The sequence below is a fragment of the Maylandia zebra genome, linkage group LG4 (genome assembly GCF_041146795.1).
Source record: "Maylandia zebra isolate NMK-2024a linkage group LG4, Mzebra_GT3a, whole genome shotgun sequence".
NCBI classification, from domain to species: Eukaryota; Metazoa; Chordata; class Actinopteri; order Cichliformes; family Cichlidae; genus Maylandia; species Maylandia zebra.
In genome coordinates, this window is record NC_135170.1 from 18911149 (window position 1) to 18937114 (window position 25966).

The 25966-nt window shown below is 40.4% G+C and overlaps 1 protein-coding gene across 4 annotated transcripts in view; it reads left to right on the forward strand.

The window, feature by feature from the left end:
- Window positions 1–25966, forward strand: part of LOC101477663 (voltage-dependent T-type calcium channel subunit alpha-1I) — a 111579-nt gene that overhangs the window by 21295 nt on the left and 64318 nt on the right. For all 4 annotated transcript variants that reach the window (XM_076883100.1, XM_076883102.1, XM_076883101.1 and 1 more), the window contains exons 4-10: window positions 3557–3716; window positions 12719–13067; window positions 13454–13546; window positions 17918–18242; window positions 18516–18904; window positions 22382–22533; window positions 22842–23027. In XM_076883100.1, coding sequence (XP_076739215.1) covers window positions 3557–3716; window positions 12719–13067; window positions 13454–13546; window positions 17918–18242; window positions 18516–18904; window positions 22382–22533; window positions 22842–23027 — 1654 coding nt within the window. The remainder of the gene's footprint in view (window positions 1–3556; window positions 3717–12718; window positions 13068–13453; window positions 13547–17917; window positions 18243–18515; window positions 18905–22381; window positions 22534–22841; window positions 23028–25966) is intronic.

Genomic DNA, 25966 nt, shown 5'->3' on the forward strand with positions numbered 1-25966 from the left:
TACCAGTTGATGAGACAAATTAGCCAGGGGAGGAAAACGGATGTGCATTCAAGAAAAATTCTTTCATCTGCGCTCCTCAGACAGAAAATCCACTTTCTGTTCCTAGAAAGATTAGAGACACATCACATTAGACTTCAACTCAATGAAGCACATTGTACCAATTGGCAGCCCATGCATGATGACCAAACAAATATCAAATATAGTAGTGTGTAAAAATCCTGAGCCACCTCTCATTTCTTTATATTTTCTTTTCAAGGATCCAGACTTTCTTGGCCTTTCACAAGAGTTCTCCAGGTATTCTGAAGGTCTTTCATTGTTTTTTTGGACAGTAGCTTCATTTTTCACTCATTGGCCTATGTCTGCACGGTGTACAGTGTGTCCTTGAAAAAAAAAGATGTGGAAGACAAAAGAAAAAGTGGCAGCCCTAAAAGCTTGTGTACTTGAGAATTAGGGAAAATCAATCCAGCAAAGTCCTGACATGGACCCGACTGATGCCCTACAGCTGATTTGGATAAGCCCCACAAGAAATGGTCTCAGTGGAAGGATGGCTGTCAAGAAGCCATTCTTAAGGAAGAAAAACAGGAAGAAAAGGCTAATGTCTGGCAAATTGCAGAAGAACTGGATTGAACATAAATGGCAACAGGACTTCTGTTGTGATGGATCTGAATTTCAATATGTACAGAGGGTGAGTGTCTGCAGAATTCTGTAAAAGATGGTGGAGGCTCTTTTTAACTACCATACAGTGCCATCTGGAAAACATCTGATTGGCAATGGCTTCATTTTCATTTATTGTCTGTTGGCCTCCTCAGAGCCTGGACCTCAACGTTATTGAAGCAGTATGGGATCATGATCACTAAGAACAGAACAGCCAACATCCAAAGAAGAGCTTTAAATGTCCTTCAAGAAACCTGGAGAACTATTTGTGAATGCTACTTACAGAAATTACAAAAAAGCTTTCTGAAGAAAGTTCAAGGCTATGTTGAAGATTAAAGGTGGTCATACCAAATATTGACTTTCAAACTCATTAGAATTGTACAAACGGTGTTTTTGCCTTATACACTGCATTTTCATGTGTATTTTCAATACATCCCTGCATCTTTTTCTTTGTTCTCTGTAATAAATCTCTAAAAAATTGTGATAATAATGATTACAACTTATGGAAATGGGGACATTTATAAAGATTTTTAAAGAGAACATTTTGTTTTCAGCACCAACATTTGTGTTTGCATCTTTTTGTGTTTGTGTCATCAGTGAGCTACAGGTGCTTGTGTCTTTGTGTAAAGCTATCGTCATCATCTCTCTCAGCTTCTCTCCTGTCATACAGTCTGTTGGCAGGTTAGATGCACTGTTGTGACACATTAACCTACTGCAGAGTTGTTATTCACGAATCCCGCTATGTCACCGAAAAACACTAATGCACCCGCCATCAGAAAAGTAGAGACATACACACAGGCAATCACGCTCGTAGTAACACCAACACACAGGCAAACCACTCTCAGGTGTCAGTGTGGGATCACTGTGATCTCATCAGTGGGTCTCACCTCTCCCTCTTGTTAGTCCAATCAGCTGTCATTATGTTCCGCTAATCACAGTCTCAATGTGTCATCACAGCAAGACAGGCCAATCCATGGGGAATGAGGTCATCATCATTCGACAGGAGACGCGCTTGTATTTCTGCAATTAGGTTTTGTCTAATCATGAATAAGACCTCGCGTAGCCTGATTACGCTGCTGTGTCACTGATATGCAACCTTTCAAGCGCTTGATCTTTCAGGAAATAGTTCGTCTCCTACAGTGGTCCAAGATTTATTTGTCTTACAAACTGACTCCTATGGAGAGGTTGTTAACTTCCAATCCAACTGGTATCTGCTACTGTTTGATATGTGTGTCCAGTGCATGTACATGGATGTACAGAAGCAGAATCTCTACTGATGCTGTGGTTATCTGACTTAAATGTCCAAATGTGTAAGAAAACAATGCTTTAAGCATCAATGTGTGGAAATTATATATATATTTATTATTGAATTACTTCCAAAGATTTGTAAAGGTATAAATATATCTGCAATGAAGTGTTTATTATACGATATATTTGTGAAACACAGACATTTAAAAACAAATACATGACAGACTCCGGTTACAAACCATGTAAAACCATGAAAAACTGCAAAAGGATCACAAAGAAAGACATGTAACATGTAATATTTTCTTTAGGACATCATTTAAGACATAGTGCCTAGAATTAAGTTCATTAGTTGCATTTACAAGTCAAAATTTAAAGTCATGTGTGAAAGGAAGTGTACCATCTTTCACTAGCTGGACCCACATCCTCGTTTTATGTTTGGCAACGTTTAAGTAGGTAAAGGTGAATGGCTTGGATGTGAATTGAGCAGCGGTTTGGGGAAGGGGAGTGGCAGCGGCTCCCGGGCCTGACAGATCCACATGTACTAAATAGAAGTGAAGGAGTTAAAGAATTGAAATGGGGAGGCAGGGTGAGGCACATAAATGAGAATGAAAAGCTTGTAGAACTGGGGGAACATATATAGATAAGAACCGGAAGGAGCGTGTTTGGAGTCGTGGTGCTGCTCCTGTAATTCTGATGTGTAATCTCCAATTAAATTATGATGTTTTGCATATAATAGCATAATAAAAATATTACTAGATCTTAACATTAGAAAAAATAAAACTTCAGATGGATGACAGTGCATGCATATTGCAACATATCATTATTTAGTTTAAAAAAAAAACATGCAGTAATTCCAAAATGCAGAAGCAGTGTGTGGAAAAACACTTACCATTAAAAGGGTAATTAAGCCAAATGCATTTGATTAACTGATCATTAGTGTGAGCAGCTCAATGAAAGTAGAAGTTTTGGCAGTTTGGTTTGGAGGATTTAGGTGTGTGAAAGCAAAGGAGGAAAGATCTGCAACGATCTTAGAGAAAAATGGTCAAATGGTCTGGCCTCAAGGTCATGCAATGCTCAGGGAATTTGCTAAAATCGTACATCTCAGGCTCTGCAGGTCACAGTTGGCATGTTAAATGTTAAAGTTCACAACAGTATAATTAGAAAAAGCCTGAACCAGTATGGCTTGCTTGGAAGGGCTGGTAGAAGAAAGCTTCTTCTCTCTAAAAAGAAATGCAGCACAGCTTAGGTTTGCAAAGCTGCATCTGTGCCGGTAACCTCAATCAGCGGAAGCAACGTTGTAAAGAACTCACACAGAAAAACTAAAATTACTTTCATGAGCTATTTAAAGATGGGATGTGCAGTTTTCACACGCTCCTTCTGGACTTTGGTTTACTTTTTGGTAACTAAAAAATGACCTGCTCTAGTATGTTATGCACAGTTATTTATCTGAGTTCGGATTTTAATAATTTTAGAACATTATTTTTATGTTGTGATATGTAAACCCTTAGAATTGACAAAGGGTATCTTTTCTTTTTCATTTCAGATGATTATCAATGCAAAGTACCATCCATACAAAGAATAGAATGCCTTTTTAACAAGTGCTGCAAGACTGTGATAATCTGTTACTGGTTAATTCTTCTCCTGCTTTACATAGGTATGCGTATCCTGGTGAACCTGCTGCTAGACACTCTACCCATGCTGGGAAATGTGCTTTTGCTGTGCTTCTTCGTCTTCTTCATCTTCGGGATCATCGGGGTGCAGCTGTGGGCGGGGCTCCTGAGAAACCGTTGCTACCCTGAGGAAAACTTCACTGTGTGAGTTAAATTGTGCATCTGCATGTGTTTACGGTTGTGTGTGTATAGTGTGAAGAAACTGGACTGTGCTTATTGACAGATATGACAGTGATTTGGCCCAGCATCAAACCGCATTGCTTTCTACTTTCAAGTGATGCTTGTGAAAAATCCATTTCACGCATACTAGCAAAATAATCCCAATTTCATGGCTTTCATACAAGATATATGAAATTTTTAATTTACTATATACATTATCATAAATCTTTCCTACAGTCATTTTGCTTTCAAGTTAGGAAACAACTGTAACAGTAGTTGTCCCACTTTGCCGCTGAGAAGGTGATTAGGTCCCAGCTGCATGCCTCAATATTCATGACCCTGTATGACAGCATCTCCCACTGTGTCTATGGCTGTGTGAGTGACATTTACCAGTGATCAGCAGTGTTTGATTTCATTTTCTTGGTTTCCTCTTTTATGCTGGCATCAGCGTATTAGGTACACACTTCTGATGTGTGTGTTCTAAGGTATACAATATATAACCCTTTATGGCCGGTCGGAGCGGGCACACTCCGTTTTGCATAATTATTTTTAAAGCCCAGTAGAATTGCAACCACATGAACTAGCACAATAATTTTTTTGCATATGAAACCGGAGGAGTTGTACTTCCGTCTTATCCATTCAGCTTGTCCTAGGTCATGGTTTCCTTCCACATATGGCTTTGCAAAAATTGCGAAAAAAGCATTTGCAGCAACAAAAACATAATATTCCAAAAAAGACGCTTTGCCGATCTTTCCTACATTGGAATAAACGTCAGCACGATCTATCTGATGTCCACCAGTACCTGCCCGAAACCGGAAGTGACGTCACTTTCACGGAAAATGTAGTTTTTTCCTATAGGGCTGTACTGCCTCTGCTATGGTTGGGCAGTCAGCTAAACTCCTTCCCCACATCAAGACTCTGATGACACGATTCCCGGTTCACAGGTTTATTGACACAGGGAAAGGTGAAACTGTAACAAACAGTACAAGGCATAATCACTGTACTTATTCACCATGTACATATATAGCAATGAAAATATATTAACCCAGTTTTTTAATATGTCAACATGCAATGTTCATATGAATTACTTCCCTTTTTAAGTCAAATACAAACATCAAATTATGATTTTAACAAGTCTTGCTATAATGAATGCCTCCAATTTGTTTGTCGTTCCCCTTTAACTAGCTCCATAAGCGATTGCTAGCGTAAACTGCATAAGATTGGTTTTATCATTAAACTTACAGAAAAATGAACTTACTTGAAATAAAGTGGTCTATACATGCACATAAAATATAAAATAAGTCTATACATACCCACATACCAAAGGCATTGGATGTATGTGGATGCCACTGGATTTATCTGGCTAAGGCCACCATGCGGCACATGCCTTCTCCTTAATTCACAGACTTACTTCCTGTTTACCGACGACATCATGTCCTATTACAGACTACAGGTTTTAAGGTGGCACCAGAGAGTTACAATTGCATATTTAAACATTTACCAAACCCAAGAAAACAGTCTACCTTAAAAACGTTTGATATCAGAACAAGGGCATTTACAAAGATATGCTGGGTTTTTTTAAATTAATGTTTGAGTTTATGCCTTTCTGTATAGTTTCTGGGATGCTTAGAACTCAAATTACACTTTTGGAAATAGTTTATTTTGATGCACATGCTGTTTTTTTGCAAATTTGCATTTCCTGCAGTACATAAAAATTGGTGTATCTTAACAATAAAACTATGAAGACACTCAAAATAAATTTCCTGTGGTTGGAAACTATTTTGTGCAACTTTTTTGCATTTACAGTTTTGAGGGATAAGCCTCTAAAATTTCTCTAACTAGAAATGTTTCAATTTTTTATAGTTTATTGCACTTTTTTGCAATTTATGTAGTTACTATGGACTTAATGCATACATATTATTATAATTTGGGATATAATGGTTGTATTGATGTATAGCAACTTAAAATATCTCAAAAATGGTACTACAGCATCTAAAAATATAAATATAAGCTCTGGCGGACTTGGTTCAATGGTAGGTCTTAAAGGGATAAGTCATGTATACCAGATGGAGTCTCTTTGTATTGTCTCTTGTTATGATGGCACAGTATTTACCAGTGGCATGTCTCACTTGATTAACTGATCATCAACAACTGTGAACTCTATAAAAACAGAAGTTTGATAAGACAAGATTAAAGTGGAGATGTTTGGCCATAACATATACACACAGCACCATGTTTGATTAAATGATATCAATACAGACACCTCATGACATTAAGCAAGTAAAGTATTCTAGGGTCAAATATGAGGCCATCTGTCTGACAGCTAAAGCTAAATGACAGTGATCCTGAGCATAGCAGCAACCCTCTGACAGAATGGCTGAAAGAGAAAAGAATCAAGTTGTTGCACTGGACCAGTCAAACTTCAATGAATCAAAACATCGTAAAGAAAAATGGGCCTGAAAATATTCCACAACAATGTGACAGAGTGATAAAATCATAAAGAGAAAAATTACTTGGCGCTATTGCTACTCAAAGTTGTTCTACAAGCTTTAATAATGGGTTGTACATCATTTTTCACACTTGGCTTAAGTTTTGTTAAATAAGTATGTTAATGTTCATCTCATGTCGCATTTGCCTAAATTTAAGATCTGGTAAGAACTAGATCATTTTTCATTATTTCCTGATATGTAATACTTTGGAATTGGCAAAGGGTGTATTTTCTTTTACCATGGCTGTACTTGCCAGTACACACTTGACTCCCACACATTTGCTGATTATGCAACAGCAGATTTTTAGCAGTCAGAGTGTTGCTTATTTTTAAACCAAACTATTATTTTGCATATTTTTTTAGAGTGGTGTATTAACATATTATTCAGGTTGATCAGAGTGCTTGAGTGTTTAATTAGAAAGGTCTTAGTGTGTTAGCGCTTAAGGACTATTATGCTAAATAAAGGTCTGATATTAATTCTTTGAGAGGTTATAATGAAGTGGGCAGTCAAGTGCAGCATTCAGTTTACTGTTTTGCTCCTTTTCTCTTTTGATTTCAACATTTCTTTGTGATTTGTTTTGCTTTATTCATACAATCTTGGCACGTGTTTGAATTTCAGCCCGTATCAGCCAGCTTACCTTCTTGATTAAATTCCATTATCTTCTGCTGTTTTTAATAACAACGATGTCATTGCCCCCAAGATTCCAAACTACAGTAGATATATTGTGCCATATGGCCACAGAGAGACAAGACAATTTTTTGCACATGCACGTTGTATAAACCTCCTCACCTGATTAGGCTTTGTCTGTCACATGTTTATGACCACAGTATCTCACAGTTGCACTTAAATGGTAAATGGCCTGTATTTATATAGCGCTTTAGTAGTCCCTAAGGACCCCAAAGCGCTTTACATATCCAGTCATCCACCCATTCACACACTGGTGATGGCAAGCTACATTGTAGCCACAGCCACCCTGGGGCGCACTGATAGAGGCGAGGCTGCCGGACACTGGCGCCACCGGGCCCTCTGACCACCACCAGTAGGCAACGGGTGAAGTGTCTTGCCCAAGGACACAACGACCGAGACTGTCCAAGCTGGGGCTCGAACCGGCAACCTTCTGATTACAAGGCGAACTCCCAACTCTTGAGCCACAATCGCCCCTTAATTCAGTTTCTGTAAACTGCCACTCTTTCCTGCTACTCTTTAGCCTTCCCGCCACCTTGTGCTCCATTGGCAGGTGTGTTCTCAGTGTGATGCTTGGTTTTCATGTGCCACGCTGTGCAAAGTCACCAGCAGGGGGTAACACACTTCATTCATGCCTCACTACTCTGACAGTGCTCTGTGTCTTTTTCTTCCTTTTCTTGCTTTCAAGTATTTATCCAGTTAGCAACACACCTATTTGAATTACTTTGACAAACTCTTTCCATTCTGTCCTCTATGTCCTCTGTTGTAAGTCCCTTTCCCCCAGTTGTGGAGTATTAACTCTACTGGTACTGTAAGCCACTGTGTCAGCGCATAAGTTAAAACTTTGTTGTGCCACCCAATCAATGCATGGTTTGTAAGCGACTCTCAGTGGGAAGGCCACTGTTTCTATTGATCACGCGTGTGCCGTGTGCACGTGTGTGTGGTTTGTGGTGGGGTTAAAAGGAGATATTCGGCCGCCATATATGTCAGTAGTATCTGTCTTGCTATTGACTGCAGGATAGAGGGCAAGGACAAGAGAATTAAAGAGGAGAGAGCAGGATGAGAGAAATGAGAGAGGATTGGGAAATAGGGGATTGTTAAAGGGAGAAGAAAGGATTATAGGAAGGGCAGAGGGAAAATACAAAAAAATTGAGAAAGAAACCATAAAAACAAGAAATAAACAGCATAAAGAGCTTGTGAAGATGGAAAAGAAATCAGGAAAAATACAGCATGATTTTGAAAAGAAGGAATTTTCCATATTTCCTTATTATTAACCAATGTTTTCCACATTGTTTAACCAATTTATAGAAATGCCAGTAGTATTCCTTTTAAAATAAAGCAGATAAATTACTGGCAGAAAAATGACAATGAAAGGTCGTATGGCAAGGTTTCACTCAGTGCATATAGCATGCTCTGGTTGCATGTGAGAAAACAACTGTGACTGCATTGCATGCAGTTGGTGTTTAGCTAACCTTTTCCTGTTAGAAGAGTAAAATGCGAGAAGCAAAAAGGGAAACTGAAGTGACGCATATAGACGGAGCAGCGAGTAAACGGTATAGGTCGGGAGGCAGTGAATGTGTTTGTTCAGTAATTGATCTGCTGATGGAAAGGGACTATTTTTATCCTTCTCAGACCCAGACCTTTGCATGAGCGTCCACACCCTGCCCTCAATTACTCCACAGCCAAGTCAAAACACATGCAACTGCAAAACCTGAGTGTGTTAATGCTTTTTCAACCTACCTATATTTTAAACTGGATGATTATCCGCTCTCTTTCAGGTGCATTCCCTGGTTTTCTGCTTTTAGTCATTTGATTGAAATTAACAAGTTATTTTTCCTCTTTTTTGGCACTTGTTTTTAAAATAACCACATTCATGCAAAACTGAATTGACGGCCAAGATTTTATTTAAATTAAGCCACTTGGGAAGATTTGGCATGCTTTTTCATAACAAGTATGATAAACACGTTAGGAAATGATCAGGTGCTTCAGATGGTGACAATCGAAGAGTCACAATTTTGAAATAATACCATTAAGTCTGACAGAAACCAAAGATAACACTCTCCTACTCATTAGAGTCGCTTTCCAGGGGGTAATGGCGCATGTAGTTTACATGTGTAATAATTGTACATGCATGAGCAGATACTTGCCACGCAGTCTAATTGTCTTCTTTGTTGCCTCTGTCTCGGACTACTAATTATACAGCTGGTTCTATCAGGACATCCAAAAGCAATCTTAATCAATACAAAATGAAAGAGCAGCGATCCTGCTCTCTAGATAAAAACAGAGATAGGATTACATAAGCTGCAATGCCTGTCAACGTGATGACATTTCAGCCAACAAGTACTAAGTAATCATTACTACATTGTTGCCAAAACCCTTTTTTAACTCCTACATATGCAAAGTTTGATGGCTGCATAGTTGTGATTCTGTCATGTTGGCAAACAGACAGACAAGCAGATATAAACACCCACCAAAGTACTGCTTTTTTTAGGCAGCTCCTGCTTCAATAGTTGCCTTCAGTACCACATTTTGCCATGATGACACACACACACAAGGTGACAACAATACAAGCTACTATTCATACAACAAACAGTAAGTGGACACATTCGTTTCAGAGCTCCCCTTCCATGACTTCTTTGCACTCATTAAAATCCTATTTCTAAAAACATCTGAGCATCTGAGAAAGTGATGCATGATTATCTCCACCTATCACAGCCCTGGTCAAATGAGGTCCCTGTTTTTAGCAAGGTAGTCAGGGCAACAGTGCAGAGCTGTCTCTGCTTCAAATAGCAAACCTCACTTGTTATTTTTGCTTTGTCAAGACCAGACCAATTATTTATCCAGAGAGCCGTGGAATAAGGTTAATGCTACCCTGCTAAGATATTTGGATCTTATTTCAGAATAAAATAAAGGAAAACTCAGGTTTCTTTTTTTTAATGATATTTGTACAACTTTCTGTAATATCTGCAAACAAACTGAGTTTTGTGCTGTCACCATAAAAGTGTAGTGGCAGGAGAATATTACTGAAATTATGTTATTTCTGTTTTTTATGAAAACAAAATGAATATTGACAAATTAAAAAGGGTTGTTTTGGCATGTTTTGTTTTAAATAACCCTTTTTTCAAAGCTCCCATGTTCAGGTTCAGTAAATTAGTCACTGAATCAACTGTCTTAACTTCAAACATGGAGTTTCATTATTATATAACAGTCAAGCCAGGTTAATTTTGAACAAGTTCCAGAAACTCCTTCATAAAAACTGTCTATACCAAATTTTGAACTGCAGGTCTGCATTGGAAGCACATATGGTGCATAATCAATGAATGCTTAATACTTAATGCTTCAGAAAGCAGGAATAAAACTCTACTATTCACACAATGGTAATATCCTGTTTCACCCATGATATGAAGCCTAGATTTAATGAAAATATCAAAAAAGGAAAAAAAAAATTTATTTGTTTTAAATAACCATGTATAACCATTAAAGACATAAAATATTGTTTGCATGTAAAAGTGTCCTTGGCCAAGATTAGAGTGTGAGCTTATGAATGAATGTTAGTTCGCATTACGTGCAGAACCTGTGATCTCTCATATAGTCGCCTCGATGTGGCTCATTCACATAAAAGGCAGCTGACCACTAAGTTAAGTGAATGGCCTTGAAATTTATATACCACTGACTGCTGCGCTGCAGATGTACTGTGACATCTTTGCACCTGTTCATGGTCTTTTTCCTTACTATATTTATGTGTACATTTCTCTCTTGTTGTTCATTTCTGTTGGTTGTGAGAATATATGTCTCAGCGCGCCACGGTCGCTGCACATGTGAGTGCTCCCCAGATGGGGATGGCTCTACTTGTGTTGCTATTTGCTACGCAGCAGCAAACGATGCAGTTTAAACTGTAGGATATAATGGGTTTCAGAGAGCAGCGGTGCCATTGTCATATAGTATGTGAAAGGAGATTTGCTGTTTCGCTGTTTCAAGATACCATCAGGATCGTTCAGAGACCACCAGGCGCCTGTCTCTGTGGGAACCTGAGTGAATGTGGCGATAACACAGACACTTCTCGTGACAGTGTCAATTTCCCCCTTGCACTGTGTCACCACTGTCCCATCAATTATACACATCATCATGGCTTGTACAGTTTTAAGATTTCCTAAAACCACCTGGAACAACCTTACTGTTCAGAAATTTCGAGCACCTGTACAAAAGTATTTTAAGTTCAGGCTAACAGAATTTTTACTGCTGTCACATGCCAAAATATGTCAAATTAGATCCAAACAGTATGTAAGGTTTAAGTAAATTCATACTTTTGTAACTACACTGTGCTCAAAATAAATAAAGACAAATGTAGGATGGATATAACATGATATGCTGTGTCAATAAAAAAGAATAAAAATGTGGAACCAAAATTAAATAGCTTCAAAATGAGTGTACTGGTGTCATTTCAAGTAAGTAAAGATGCAAAATAGCACCTGAAGGTGGCAAATATTATGATCACAGTCTCCAAAACTGATAAATGGCACTTCGCCTGTTTAATTATCTCATGATGTGATTTGTACTTTCTGATTGGTAGTGCTGTGATTGGTAGACATACTGTAGTGAAAAGGCAAGTGGCAAAAACAATGTCTTGGAAAAGGTGCTTTGTCTAATTTTGCAGGGCATGAAGCAAAATGCACTGAGATCTTTTTATATATATATCGTCCTCTCATTTCTGATGTTTACAGGCTTTTGAATCACAAGTCTTCAAATATATAAAATGTTTAGTCCTCAAAATGTTTGTGTTGATAGTTCAGCAGAGAATTGTTAAAGTGCATCCTCCATGATTTCTCAAACAACAGCAGAACTGAATTGAAGATTATCACTGTTTCCTGTTATGGAGAAAAACAGCTTTGTCATTTTATTTTTGTAAAATAAAGCAAGGATGCTCGCCTTATATAAACTATTATATCATTTTAAAACTATTTGTGTATCATGCTTTGTCTTGAGTTTGTTGGGTGAAAAACATATGCTAATACTGTGAATCATCTTTTGTATCCTTATTTTAGCTACATCAGCCACCCCTACTCCACCAAACAGGAGAAATCGCAATAAAAACAGAAAACACAGATACTGCTGTAAGGATTTAGTAACTACTCAAACTGCAAACCCAATAAATAAAAAGCAAACAAAGTTAATTGTCATTATCTGGTTTCTGTATTCATGCCAGTGAAATCCAGTAGCAGCTAACAAACAGTTAATAACCACTTCTGCTGGAAAACTAAAGGTGAAAGGACAATTTTTCGCACACTTCTCCAAAATTATGCACAAAAAAAGGATATTATGTAATTCCTAACATCATTTCTTTTGGTAATATCCTGGCAACACATGTTCTAACCCTCCCTACCACACCTGTCAGCACAGCTTTGGTCTACTGCAGCAGCTTCAAGCACTGTCTGCTAGGTGTCTGCCAGGTGTGGCCTCTATAGATATACTGTACATATCACCTAAAGCTCTTATTAATCCAATCATCCAAGGTTGTAAGCTTTTTTTGTCTGAACTGGAAAGAAATTAGTCAAAAGACACAGCCATGTGTGTATATATTTGTGACTGTGTGCAGTAGAGAGAAGGAAAGCAAGGGAGTATTTCCTGTGATAGCATGCTTGCCTTAAGTCATCACTCATACCCCCCCCCCCCCCCCCCCCCCCCCGCCCACCTCTTGGTACAGTGCTCCTTAAATGAAGTAAGTAAAATACTTCATTTAAGTTCATGTACAATTTTATGTATTGGGATAAAATACCATGAACATCTTACCTTCGTTATTATTTGTTCTTTCTCCAGCCCATCAGGTATGACCCTGCCTGCGCCATACTACCGGCCAGAGGAAGATGATGAACGACCCTTCATCTGCTCCCTGGCTTCCGATAATGGCATAATGTCATGTACTGACGTGCCAGCGAGACGCGAAGGAGGACGCATATGCTGCCTGGATAAGGAGGACGCTCTCCACAGACAGGCGCTGGGCCTGAGTCCCGAGCCTCTGGCTAACAGTAGTGGTGCTGGTGAAGCAATAGGGCTATGCATAAACTGGAACCAATATTACACTCGGTGCCACACTGGGAGTACTAACCCCCACAAAGGTGCCATCAACTTTGACAACATTGTCTACGCCTGGATTGTAATTTTCCAGGTAGGTTTGCGTGCTAAGGGTAATGAGTAGTAATAATAACCTTCTTTTTGGAATGTGGTTATTTGGTGCTGATGATTCAGTGTTCTTTTGTTCATTTATTTGTTTTTAATTAGATATCTGCATTCTTTTTTTGCATTTACTTGTCTATTTTCCTTAGTTTTCCTATTACTTATTTTTCTTAACTCCATGTTATTTTTTAAATAAAAAATCGCTGGTTTTATATATGTATTTATTTATGTAGAGGAGTTTCAAGGTGATAAAAAACTGTCCTTCACTAGTAGATAAATATGTGGCAAAGTAAGTCTTTTAAAAAAATTATATAATGCTAAGCAAACCCTGGAGCACAAATTGCAAATGTTAACTTTGAGTCAAATCTTTCCTCCTAGGTGATCACTCTAGAGGGCTGGGTTGAGATAATGTATTATGTTATGGATGCCCACTCCTTCTACAACTTCATCTACTTCATCTTACTCATCATTGTAAGTACTTTCTACTAACATTCCAGTGTATCACATGTTTAATTATTATAAACGTTTGGATAAACTATAGAAAAACACAAACTATTGCCTCCTAGTGTGAGTATATTGATACATTTATATGTCAGTAAACACCCTCTGAGTGATTAATTGAACTGTTTTTGAGTGAGAAGTAGAAAAATGCAAGTAAAAAAACAAGTACAAGTTGATGGACTGCTGAAAAACACACAAAAAATCAAGTGCCGAAAGGGAAAAGTTATCATGTGCATGCTCTGTGCAAAGGTTATATGGGAAATACAGTGTCAGCAACACAATGAGGGTTGGATTGTTTGTGCTGCATTCACATGCTTTTGACTGCCTGTAAACTCTGTTCATTCCCACTGTGTCAGTACAATAGACAGTGCCACAGAAGTCACAGATTTTACACTTTCCCATCAGCAGGTGAACAGTAAAAGAAAGACAAAATAAGATCAGGAAGATAACATGGCAGAAGAAAGGAGATGAGAAACTTTGTAGTGCTGATACTTTCTAAAAGTAATGGAAGTCTTCTGCTAAGTGGAAGGTTGATGGTTCAATCCCTGGCTCTTCTGACCTGTTTCTTTGGGCAAGATGCTGAAACCTGAGTTAAACCTGATGTAGTCAGATGTTTGTGAATGGGTTATTGATGCGTATAGTATGCACTTTGAGTTCCAGGCGTGAGTAGAAGAGCAGTTTCAATCGTTAAAAAATGTTACTATGAGAAAGATCTTATAACACTTGCTGTACATGTAAAAAGATGTATAATCAGAGGGAAGGGAAATGTTTTGGGGGTATATGAATTTTAATCCTGCGTCCAATTCTTTGTTATTGCTGATGTGATTGCTGACTAAAGTCCATCCACTGTGGCAGATGAGACCTCAGGCTAGCATTGTCAGTGCAAGAATCACCTTTTTGCGAGATATGGATGTGGTGTCACATTACAGCATAATCGCTTTTTCCTGGTTTGTACTAACCCACTGTCTAGAGTCTCATATCACGTACCCCTCTTGTTCCAATTACATTAAGGGCCAACAGATGATTACATCATCGCACTGATTTGCAGTCAGAGTTCATGCCCAAACTGCTGCAATCTGGCACTAAGAACTGACCAAACAAAACAAGCTCCTTTGTTTTCGGGTTCAGTATAAGAGCTACAGAGATTAAGAGATATCGTCTAACTGCTCTAGACAGACTGCTCCGTTTGTGGTGCAAATGCCCAAATAGTTTTGGTGTAACTAACTGACGCAAATGTGTTGCTCCTTTTGAGCTTCCTTGCAAAGCTCCATTCTGTTTGGCAGCCACCCAACGTTTTTAAGTGATGTCGTGGAAGCATTGCTGACACCATGAGAAGTTTTCAGCCACACACTTCCATGGGCCCTTATTGTGCTCTACACACAGTCAGGGTCACCTTGAATGCTTTCATTCTTTTCCTTTGTAGTCCTTCCATTTACTGCCTTTTACTCATCAAACTCTCACTCCCTCATCCACCCCATCTCTCCGTCTGTTGTGTCATTATGACGTTGTAGCACCCCGCGCTTTAAAGTCTGTTAATCAGTCATGTAAGTGTGTGGTTTGGGGTACAAAACTGAGAGACAAAAAGAAGTTTAACCTCCACAGTGTCAATCACACAGTCTCATCTTTGTCTGTTTGAAACTTGATATACTGTCAAGTGTGGAACCCAAAGTAGCTATATCAGAGTGAACTGAGGGGGAGTAAGTGTATAAGAGCTAATCACTCCCGAGAGGGCATTTATTAGGCAGTTACCTGTGTGTATATGAAAAAAGTCTTACCAATATATATGTGATGAATCCAGCATAGGAGCGCATACAGTTGTAGTTACATACATTTCCAAACAACAACAGAGTCCAAGATCATCAGTTTTAACATGTTTCAATAAGTACAAGTTATTCAAATGTGTCACCACTTTCACAAAGTCTGGAATAAGACCAAACCTGTCACCCTCTGATGAGACAAAATATATTAAGATGTTCAGGACCAACCCACCAAGGCTCAAACCTGCCATGAACTAGAAACTGCTAGAACACCAGCATTACTGTCAACATTTAAGGAACCTTTACATAATCATGGACTGAAAGGGTGCTGACCAAGAACAAAGGCCCTGCTCCAAAATCAACATGTTCTAGCTTGACTGACATTTCAGCTACCCACATAGATAAGACAAATTCCTTCTAGAGAAAAGTTTTATGATAACATGAGGCAAAGATTGAGCAATTTAGCCACACTGACAATTTTGGAGAAGTATGGTGAAGTATTCAAACCTAAGAAGACCGTACCAACCGACTAGCATGGTGGTGGTAACATCATGTTTAGCTGTCAGTGGTACTGATACATTGTACAAATTGGATCAGTGGATTACCTTCAATCTTTTTAACTTAACCTTAAATCCACAGCTACACAATTACAATTTGTACCCAGGTGTGTACACACAGGATGTTCCAACAGGAGAATGATCACATAGATGCAGTAAAACAGATGGATAAGGAAGGCAAACAAAAGAGCTTCTGAAATGTTCTTTCCAAAGCTCCAGCCTCAACAGTAATGAAAATTTGTCCAAGATTGATTAATACCAGTAAACCAACCAGTTCAAATGAACTCTTTCAATCCTGCCAAGAAGAGTGGTCTAATATCCAACCTTAACTATGCCAGACTCTTCTTGATTACTACCAAAAGCATGAAGTCGAGGTGTCGAGGACCCCATGTGTATTAGAAAAAATCTAAAATAAATTCAAACTTGTGCACCCAATTCTAGTTTTTTAAAGTTCTTCCATTCTGCAAAAAAGAGCAGAAATCATTCAAAGAAATCATTAAAAGATCCAAATTATCATGACATTCATGCCCAGGATGAGTGTGTGCAAACTTCTGCCTACAGCTGTATATGCAATCTGTTATAAGCTAAGCCCATCTAAGTGGTGACGTGTGTGTGATCACACATGCTTTTGTCTATGTGAATATGTATGTGTTTGAGTGTGTATGTGTGTGTGTGTGAGCTTGCATGCATGCATAATGCAGTGATGGTCTGAATGCGTGATATTGGGCTGCCCTCGCTCATTATGCGTAAAGCTGTCTACTGATCAGAATCACAGAATAGACACACACACGCAGATGCAAACCTGGAGGGAAATCAAAGCCCCACACACCTGCAGACCTGCTTTGACCCACAGGCCACAGATGGGTATCTCTCCTCCTCTCACACACCTCCCATCTATGTTTCCTCTCTCTTTTTCTCTTTGTAAATATCTCTGCAGCCGCTTTATTTCATTCCCTCCGGTTTCCTCGCTCTCTCCTTCACCTTTCCTTTGCATCTTTGATCACTTTGGATGAAAGTCTAAAAGTGGAATGTCACTAGGTTTGGATTTTATATCTGTGAATGATTTATTAAGCATCACATCTCAAAATGCATAGTTTTATAGATATGTATGTGCAGTATGCCTATGTATGTACTCAACATGTATTTATATCACTGAAGCAGAGAGATACAACTTCAGATTTTTGATGCACAAAACTGAAACACTGGTAAAAGCTGCTCTATCCATCCTGCAGTCTGTTCTTTTTTTAGTTGTTCACCATTATCCAGTATTGATCTATTCATTGGTCTGTAACCTGCTCAGAGCACACCAATAAAGGCAGTTTCAGCAGTCCCATAGTGATTCCCATTACTGCCACTAAAAGGGTCAGTCAGCATGTACTGTTCACGGGTAACCTCATCACCTCTCTGCTGCCAAACCTTACTTTAACTCATGATAAGAAAATCAAACTTATTTTGTGAAAAACAGTGTAAAGAAAGAAAGCAGTGAGAGAGAGTGGTTAGGGAATGCTTGTCAAGCAAAGGCGTGAGAAAAGTAAAAATTAATGTTGAGTGCACGGAGGGGAGGGAGCATTAAGTCGAGTCAGAGAATAAAAAGAGAAGGAGAGAAAGAGAGATTGCCAGACGCTGAACTGTGCTTTGGGCATGTGTTGGCTCTGTCTGTCTGCTCCAATCAGTCTCGGTTTGGTGGGAAGCCAGCCTTCAGAGACCTTTAGCATGTGCGCTACCATTTCTAAAGGAGGAACAGAGCACAGTATTAGAATAGGCAAGTGTGTATTTACCACTGAAGAAAGACCACAATTCTTCACATTTTTCATGTTTCCTAAATGAGCAACATCTGCTTTAGCCATGGGCTGATTATTCAAATAAGGCGGCGTATCTGTGCGTTTTTGTTTTAGTTAATTTTGTCAAACATTGATTTATGAGCTTTTACAACAAAACAATAAACTTTGACATGCCTGCAGGAGTTTGTCTTCCGTCGCACTGGGTTTAATCTCACGGGGTCAACTTTTTTGCCTCTGCGTCTCCAGATCGGTTCATTCTTCATGATCAACCTGTGCCTAGTGGTTATCGCCACCCAGTTCTCAGAAACCAAACAGCGGGAGCACCAGCTGATGCAGGAGCAAAGGGCGCAGTGCCTGTCCTCCTCCACCTTGGCCAGCATGGCCGAGCCTGGAGACTGCTACGAAGAGATCTTCCAGCTGGTCTGCCATGTCCTCCGCAAGGCTAAGAGGAGATCGGCAGCTCTCTATTACACGCTGAGGGGCAAGCCCCCGCCGGCTGGTGGAGGCAGGGGTAACAGGCGGGGTGGAGGCAATGTGAACGGAGAACGGCATCATTTGAGGCATCCGAGATGTGAGTAGGAGGGTTTCAGAAAATAACAATGAGAATATTCTTATTTATGTAACATTTGGCAGTTCTATTTCAGATAAGATGTACAATTACATAAGAGCAAGAGCTGAATTTTAGGTTTTTCAAAACATGATGATGGCCCGATTGGATCGTGCATTTCTTAGATAATAAATCTCCTGAACTTCTTTTGTATACTTGGTTAAAAAAACACAAAAAAGTTCTGTATTTGAGACTGTATCCACATCTTTTTTTTCCCCTGTCACTCTGTTTCTGTAGCGTTCCACTGCCCCCACCAAAACAAGCAAGACCATGACTCTCAGCCACTAGCCAATTCCATCAGTCTGTCTGTCCCTCAAAATCCCGAGGACTGCCCTATATGTGCGTTATCGTTGAAGGAGGGAGTGAGGGCTGTGGGAGATTCCGCCAATGGCGAGGAAAATGAAGAGGATGCGGTTAAGGAGACGAGCAAAGAGGAGAACCACTTGGAGGAGAGGGGAGATGGAGAGAGGAAGCGGAAAAGGACGTGCTTTGGACATTGTAAGGACCTCTGGAACGGTATGAGGAGGAAACTTTGGGGCATTGTGGAGAGCAAGTACTTCAGCAGGGGCATTATGATTGCTATTCTCATTAACACCATCAGTATGGGCATCGAGCATCACAACCAGGTAAGATCAGCTTCGATTAAGAGACCTCCTTCATCTTCACCTCACTCAAGTTCATGCAGCACTTCCACCTTTCACATCAGGTCATGAAAAAATCCACACTGAGTGGTGAGAGGTTTTTGTTTGTTTGTTTGTTTTAGTTTTTGACCCATCTTCTGTTTTAAGGACTCTCTTTTTATTATGAACCTCGCCATTACTTATGTCTGAACCGATTCCAAAAGCCATGAGCCACCAAAGAGAGTGATTGTTTTGGAGTGTTTGAGAGTGACAGTATCAATACAGTGTGTTACCGTAATCATTTCTCCCGCCCCAGCAAATCAGCAGAAGGAAACAGCGTTACGGCAGATGACATTCAGGGCGACGAGTGCGGGATTGGAGGAGCATCAGTGCCTAACAGTTCCATGATCGAGGTGTAAACATTTAGCCTAGCAGTAGACATAACCGAGCTGGCTTTTAACATGGGCCAAGCCTCCTCAGAGGCAGACAAGGCAGGTGTCTGAAAGCGAGAGTGAGAGCAGCCTGCCAAGAATACGCACGCACACGTGAACACAAATAGTTGCACACGCAAACACACAATGCAGATCCTTTTTTTTTTTTTTGCAAACCGTGTGCAGGCGCATAAACAAAATATCTTTTTATATTCTTGCGCATGCACCAACAGAAACACATGGACTCACAAGCTGTTACATAAGACAGCTTTTTTCTTTTTTCTCCATTCTCTCTCCCATTCTGTTTTCTGTCTGTCTTTCATGCTCCCTCCCTTGCTAATTTTACTTCCACCTCATCTTCCCCCTGTTCTCCCCACAAATCCCTCTGTGCACCTTTCCTTTGCACTTTCCCCCACTTGTTCCTTTGTTCCTCGCTGTCTCCCTTCCTTCCATCCTTCCCGCCTTACCCCGAGCATCTCATCTACTCACCTACTCTTTTTTACCTCCCTCAGTTTCATCCTCCGTCTCCCCGCTTCTCCCTCTCTCATCCGCCCACGCACTCTTTGACAGCGTACAGGGTAGTTGCGCTCTCTCTCTCTCTCTCTCTCTCTCTCTTTCTCTCCCTCATCTCTAAAGACTCTAAAAATAAACGAGGGTTGTGCGGGGGAAAAGAAGAGGAGGAGACAAGCGAGAGAGGAAGCGTGAGGCTTATGCCGGTTACACAGCAGTTTTCAGCTCTATTCCCCGTGCAATTCTGTGCGCGCGTGTGAGTGCGCGCACTTCAAAGCGGGCACGTATGCAGGGACCCACACGCGTTTGCATGCACACACTCGCAGACGCCTCGTTTGCCTTGTCTTTTGAGTCTTTCTCCCTCTGCAAGACTGACAGGAGCACTTACACAGGTGTGTGCGCTGGCTTTGTGGTGCAGAAGTCTTAACTTCAGTGTTTTCTTCTTAAACAAGAACTCTGAAGCCCAAAACATGACTAACCACACAGCTGCTGTACCACAGCACCACAGGGGCTTAGGGAAAAGGTCTGTATTTACAGTCTGATTTCAAATAAATCCTTCTGGATAGGTGTCACATGTGACAGCGGACGATTTATGTGTTCAAATATTTAAGTTTGACTAATAATTTTTACTAATTCATTAGTTTTCAAAAGAAGCCACACATGCGCAGTCACACTTGAGGGCGTAGCTCATTCATTCATATTCATGAAACAGTCATGCTGACTGAGGGCACATTTCAGGCGAGTAACAAGAGAGGACACTTGTCTCATGGGATGGATTTTCGGGGGACATATGCAGGGCAGGAACAGGCAAAAAAGTAACATGGAAGATCAAAGGTATGAGAATATGAGGAGAAACGTTGCTAGGGAATGAAAGGTAATGGGGCAAGAAGAAGGGGGAGAAGGAAGGAGGAGGAGAAAGCAACAGGGAGGGAGTGATGATGGTATTTTGTTTGAGTTAAACTGTGGTGTCAAGGGCCGTGATGGTTCTGTCAATAGCAATAAATCTTATATCCTGTGTTTGCACTTAAGACTCGTAAGGGAGTTATGGGCGTAGGTCAAGGTTAGAGCAGCTGCTAAGCGATCCAACTTGTTTTTGGCGGGTGTTTCCATCTATGTTCATTTATCCATATCATACTATTGCTGATCTGCAGCCTTTTTTTTTTTTTACATGTTTTTCGAATTTTAAATTCATAACAGCCACCTTCAAGCTATGAAACTAGCAAATCTGTTTTGCAGGTCTTTCTTGCTCTTTCTTCTTCATCTCTGACGACAAATCTATCTCCCCTCCTCAGCTGTCATGCCATCATCTAGTTTCAAACAGTCCTTCCATTTTTTATTTTTTTTTGGTTTTCCTTCTCCCTCTCTCTCTCCCTCATTCACCCTCTGATCGACAGGAGGATATTGATTGGGAAGAGATGTGTCTGCCTGATAATGAGACTCAGAAAAGGGAAAGAAAAAGGCATGGAGAACTAGGGGTGTTGTAGAGATAGACTGGGAGACAAAGCGGATTAGGGGAGGGGAGGGCTGTGAGAGTGTGTGTTTCCCTGACATGGTTTGCTAACTTTGGCAGGGCGAGCTGGCTATTTCTCCACTGGCTTTTGAAACTAAAATTCACAGGGGGTATCGGAGAAAGCATCTGATCCATATCGCGCATAACTCACATCCACTCGCACACAAAGCGCACTTGCATAAAGCCAGTCTGCGCATAGAAATGGAAATAAACTCGGAATTGACTGGTGTGCGGGGGGGGGGTGCTATATGTGTGGCGTGTTCATATATGTATGAGTCGCTTTGGCAATTCCAGATAACAGGCTTTCCTATTCAGCCAGTGTTTGACACCATGTGCTACACAGGCAATGCACACTCTCCATCCCTTTTCTCATTTCCTGTTTATTTTCCCCCTGATGTGAGTTTTCCTTTACAATTTCACATAAACAGCTGTGCCAGGAAACTGTTTGTTTTCCCACTTTTCAGCCTCTTCTCTTGATCTCAGACTGTTGCCTCTCTCAGATAAGATGTATGTGTTAATTTTATGTGCCAGGTAAGGGTAAATTCTGTCTTCAAGTGACTGACAGTTTGACTGGCAGCTTTTTCAGCGCAAGCAGAGAAAAGTAATACGAGCGCAGTTGTTTTGTTTGGCAGCGGCTCCCGTATCTATTGTTACAGCAGCTGTGATTGAAAAGCACTGGTTTAATATTAACTGTTTTTATCTCTTTGTGTGTATTTGGCACTGCTCTGTTTTTAACTTCAAATACTTGCAGTGCTTGAGCTCCTGTAACCGCTTCCCTTCTCATCATTGGTTTTGTCACTCTGACCTTTTTTCCACTGACATGGCACTGGTGCTTGTGCACATCGTGTAGTATTCCACAGTTGAAATTTAGGGTAAGAAATTAATGGTACATTTTTTGTAATAGCTCTCAAATAGCATGAGAAATCAGTGACTCCAATATTGGGTCCAGCTATTTTGAGGTTTATGGTGCAACAAAAGAGGTACCGGTCTGTATCCTCACTCTTCTGATTTTGTTTTGATGTTTCCACCAAGCCTGAGGAGCTGACCAATGTCCTGGAGATCTGTAACATCGTCTTCACCAGCATGTTCACGCTGGAGATGATCCTGAAGCTCACTGCCTTTGGCTTCTTTGAATACTTGAGGAATCCGTATAACATCTTTGATGGCATCATCGTCATCATCAGGTGTGTGATATGAGTGGCTGATTGAGAATACTGTATGTTCCTTATCACCCTAGTATGGATTATGTGTGCTTACAGAATGAGAATTTTCTATCTTCATGTGTGTAATATTGAATGTTGTTTTTTAAAGACTAACTTAGCCTCTTATCTAATCTTTTCTTATCTATTTCCCCTCATTTCTCTTGACTCTTATTAATTTTGGTCTTCCTTTCCCCATATTTCTTTTGAAATGACCACATACATTTTTACAAATTTCACCACATCTTTGCCATTCTCATTTTACCCCTTTTTAAACACGTGTGCTCCCCCAGTGTGTGTGAGATCATTGGCCAGGCAGACGGTGGTCTGTCGGTGCTGAGGACATTCAGGCTTTTGAGGGTCATTAAGCTGGTGAGATTCATGCCTGCGCTGAGGCGGCAGCTTGTGGTTCTGATGAAGACGATGGACAATGTGGCCACCTTCTGCATGCTGCTTATGCTGTTTATCTTCATCTTCAGGTAACTCTTGGCATGTACATACATATATGTACATACACACACACACATATATATATATATATATAAAAAAAGAAAAAAACCCCAGCACGCCCCTGCGGGCGGTTTATCCTTCAAGCTCGGGTCCTCTACCAGAGGCCTGGGAGCTTGAGGGTCCTGCGCAGTATCTTAGCTGTTCCCAGGACTGCGCTCTTCTGGACAGAGATCTCCGATGTTGTTCCCGGGATCTGCTGGAGCCACTCGCCTAGCTTGGGAGTCACCGCACCTAGTGCTCCGATTACCACGGGGACCACCGTTACCTTCACCCTCCACATCCTCTCGAGCTCTTCTCTGAGCCCTTGGTATTTCTCCAGCTTCTCGTGTTCCTTCTTCCTGATATTGCTGTCATTCGGAACCGCTACATCGATCACTACGGCCGTCTTCTTCTGTTTGTCTACCACCACTATGTCCGGTTGGTTAGCCACCACCATTTTGTCCGTCTGTATCTGGAAGTCCCACAGGATCTTAGCTCGGTCATTCTCCACCACCCTTGGGGGCATCTCCCATTTTGACCTCGGGACTTCCAGGTTATACTCGGCACAGATGTTCCTGTACACTATGCCGGCCACTTGGTTATGGCGTTCCATGTATGCCTTGCCTGCTAGCATCTTGCACCCTGCTGTTATGTGCTGGATTGTCTCTGGGGCATCTTTACACAGCCTGCACCTGGGGTCTTGCCTGGTGTGATAGACCCCAGCCTCTATGGATCTTGTACTCATATATATATATATATATATATATATATATATATATATATATATATATATATATGCCACAATACGGCAAATCTCCGTTAACGAGCTATCGCCCCGTGCGTGGGGCTGGACGGCCAACACGTTAACGAGCAAACTGCGCTAATGCACTAGTTCCCACTAGAGATGGCACGATACCACTTTTTTATGTCCGATACCGATACCAATATCATAAATTTGGATATCTGCCGATACCGATATGAATCCGATATAGTGTTTTTTAATCAACAAAACTGTTTTTTAAATATCTTGCTGCATTTTGTATAAGTTCATACTCAAGTTTAAAACAACAACTACACTAAAGCTATTCTGTTATACCTGTATGCAAAAAAAATGTTTCATAGTTCAGCAATACTGATCAATCTAATAAACTTAAACCTACACCATCCTCCCTATTCTGGTATTTTAAAGAGTACTTAGCATAAATATTAAGCAACCTAACTAATAGGGTTCCAACTCCCAGCAACAACAAAAATAAATAAATAAAAAATAGGGAACCACCCCTCACGCTCCACCTCATGACGCTTAATCGACGTAATCAACCTTAATTTGATGCAGTGTGAAAAAAATGCACAGAAATCAATTATTTTTCAAGAAATATTAAATAGATTCAACATCTTTCTTCAACAAAATTGCAGACTGCACAGATGGTACCTTCCCAAAGGAAAAAGTACTATAGCTTACTAGGGTATTTATATTAGACTTAATAGTTACTATATACAGTAATGGACTTCTATTCATTTTGCATCAAATTAAAACTTTGGGTGTCAGATAATTATTTATTAAAAGCTAGACATTTTAAATGAGAATAAGAAAGAAAAGTATGTCTTTGTGCCCCCTTTTCCCTGTTAATGCCCTATCGGCCCCCCTGGCTAAACTTTGCTAGATCCGCCCCTGCACAGTTACCAGCGTCAGCTACGTAGAAAAAGAACCTGGAGTAGAAAGTAATATTAAATACATTCTAACAACAGCTGATCAAGCTTAAACGTGCTGCTGTTGTTCAGCCGCTGGTTTCCTCTTTCTGGTGCAAAGTGGGCCAAAAGCAAACTAGAGACACGGACTCACGACAGAAAAGCTGATCAGCTGATCGTTAAGCAGTTTCATGATTGAAGTAGCAGCAAGAAGAGGCAGTCGCTCCATATATCGTTTGTTAAGCTTAACGCAGGAATGCTTTACAAACATTCAGAGATGGAGTTACACACTTGCTTTACTTCTCTCGGGGATAACTTTGTCGGAGATGAAATGCCGGGTTGCTAGCGAAGCTCCAAATGCTATCCAGACCACCGACAGGTCCTGCATGCCACAGCCGCTCTATCACGTGAGGCATACTGCTCAGACGTGCTAACGTTCTGAGGTCAGTTACGGCGTGTTGCAAGTTTTGTGAGGTGCTTTCGTGATATTTAATGGATCGGATTACATTTTTTATTTTTCTCCGATATCCGATCCAGTAATTTAGGTCAGTATCGGACCGATACCGATACGTAATATCGGATCGGTCCATCTCTAGTTCCCACCAATGTAATTGAGCATTGTGTGGCACATCCAACATACTGTTTTACTTTTGTCCATGACGCGCTTACCTTCAGGGTCATACGTCACATGAAAACCAAAATAGTTCCAAACGCCAGATCTGAATGAGGGTGGGGGAGGTTCAATTTGCCATGTTGCAAGGAGAGCTTAACTTCTGTCTTGCTAGCTTGCCCTGCGCTCAGTGAATCTGCACTCCACTACTCCGCCTAGGCTGCACTGTCGAGCGCAGATCCACTGAGCGCTCAACACAGACAGCATCGTCAGAAGGAAAGTTGATAAAATAAATTACAAATTTTGTATTGTTCGATACATATTCGTACCAAACCGAAAGCACTGTATCGAACGGTTCAATATCGATACAAGTATTGTTGCACCCCTAATATATACAGTGGGGCAAAAAAGTATTTAGTCAGCCACCGATTGTGCAAGTTCCCCCACCTAAAATGATGACAGAGGTCAGTAATTTGCACCAGAGGTACACTTCAACTGTGAGAGACAGAATGTGAAAAAAAAATCCATGAATCCACATGGTAGGATTTGTAAAGAATTTATCTGTGAATCAGGGTGGAAAATAAGTATTTGGTCAATAACAAAAATACAACTCAATACTTTGTAACATAA